The sequence below is a fragment of the Pundamilia nyererei genome, unplaced genomic scaffold, assembly GCF_000239375.1.
Source record: "Pundamilia nyererei isolate P.nyererei 1_Seehausen unplaced genomic scaffold, PunNye1.0 scaffold00353, whole genome shotgun sequence".
NCBI classification, from domain to species: domain Eukaryota; kingdom Metazoa; phylum Chordata; class Actinopteri; order Cichliformes; family Cichlidae; genus Pundamilia; species Pundamilia nyererei.
The window spans coordinates 343089-344753 of NW_005187754.1; the positions used below are offsets into that span (position 1 = coordinate 343089).

At 45.2% G+C, this 1665-nt stretch overlaps 1 protein-coding gene across 1 annotated transcript in view; it reads right to left on the reverse strand.

Annotated features, from left to right (window-relative positions):
* The window catches only part of LOC102211187 (alpha-2-macroglobulin-like), a 29741-nt gene extending 28106 nt beyond the window's left edge, over positions 1 to 1635 (reverse strand). Inside the window, exons 1-2 of the mRNA XM_005752335.2 lie at positions 1461 to 1635; positions 90 to 374 (exon numbers count right to left, since the gene is read on the reverse strand). Of these exons, the coding sequence (XP_005752392.2) occupies positions 90 to 374; positions 1461 to 1612 (437 nt within the window). The 5' untranslated portion in view covers positions 1613 to 1635. The remainder of the gene's footprint in view (positions 1 to 89; positions 375 to 1460) is intronic.
* Between the last annotated feature and the right edge of the window lie 30 nt (positions 1636 to 1665).

Genomic DNA, 1665 nt, shown 5'->3' on the forward strand with positions numbered 1-1665 from the left:
AGTAATACAATGAAATTTCAAAAAGAAAACAAAAACATATCCAAGCATTTTCACAAATGTTTTCCACAATCTGACAGGTGTCGTCTTACTTGTGGATGCCCTTAAGTACAAAGGATCTGTAAGAAGCAGATGTGGTTGTTTTTTTTACCATAATGCACTTTGAGAGATAATTGAAGACAGTGGCTTTGAGGGTGAACACCTCTCCTCGGATGACAGAGTATGGCAAGGTGAGACTGACAAAGAACGGCTGGAACACAGTAAGTCCGGTGTTGGGAGCCACACCAAAGCCCACAGAGGATACGCAGAATGCTCCGGCTGCCCATTTAGTGATGGTGTCAGGGGTCGTCTTCTCCATGCTCACCAACCCACTATCTCTGTTTGAACAGACAGCCAGACGTGACATTTAAAGTTCAGGTACTATGGCATTTTTCCCCAAATACACTGATCAAGCAGAGCATTGTGACCACCTGCCTACTACGAAGCAGCCCTGACGTGTCGAGGCCTGGACTCCACCAGACCCCTGAAGGTGTGCTGTGGTATTTGGCACCAAGTCAGCAACAGATCATTTAATCCTGCAAGTTGTGAGGCATGGCCTCCACAGATCAGACTTGTCCAGCACGTCCCACATGGGGGGGCTATCCTTCTGACAGAGGCCATCAGGGATTACAGTTTCCATCAAAGGGTGTACATGGTCTGCAACAATGTTTAAGTAGGTGCTACATGTCAAAGTAACATTCACAGGGATGGTAGGGCCCAAGGTTTCCCAGTGGAAACCTGCCGGCTTGCCTTCTACCCATCGTGCATCCTAGTGCCAGATGTTCCCCAGATAAGAGACCTGGGCATCCACGTGACGTAAGACGTGATTTCTCACACCCGGCCACCTTTCATTGCTCCGTGGTTCAGCTCTGATGATGGAACACAGGGCCGGTCTTTATTCCCCACGTGCATCAATGGGTCTCTGTGACCGTGTCGCTGGTTCACCACTGCTCCTTCCTTGGACCACTTTTGATAGATAGCGACCCCACAGACTGGGAACACCGCACAAAATGCTCACTTGCTCCTTAATATATCCCACCCACTAACAGGTGCCATGATGAAGAGATAATCAGTGTTATTCACTCCACCTGTCAGTGGTCACAATGTTATGCCTGATGAGTCTATATTTATATATACTTACACTGATGAATTCAAGTGTCTACTCAAATTCATTTGAATTTCATACACGATAAGCTGTGTTTTGACTTTAAGATGTGGAACATAAGGGAAAGCAGCAGCCTCTGTTCAGTAAATATCACTGACATAAGCGTTTGTCATTAATATCTGCTAACGAATACAACTAATTCTGTTATTTGGACTGCAATGACCATCCATGTTATTCACATTTGATTACCTAAAAACAGTTTCAGTGTCATAAAAAAATACAGTGCTGTGATTCTTTTCATAAGATATGTTAATCTTACCCCACAGTAACGAGGTCCCAGATCCAGGTCTCAGGGAAGAACGTTCTGATAGTCTCCTTTTTGCTGTCCACTTTAGACATCTGCGTGGTAAGTATAGGTTCAGGCATCATGTTGAAGGCCAAGGGGATCGGTGAGTCCTGCCCTGAGAGCATTTAAATGGGGAGGGAAAAATGGGGAGGCTTTGTTTCCTTGCTTATTTTTTTTT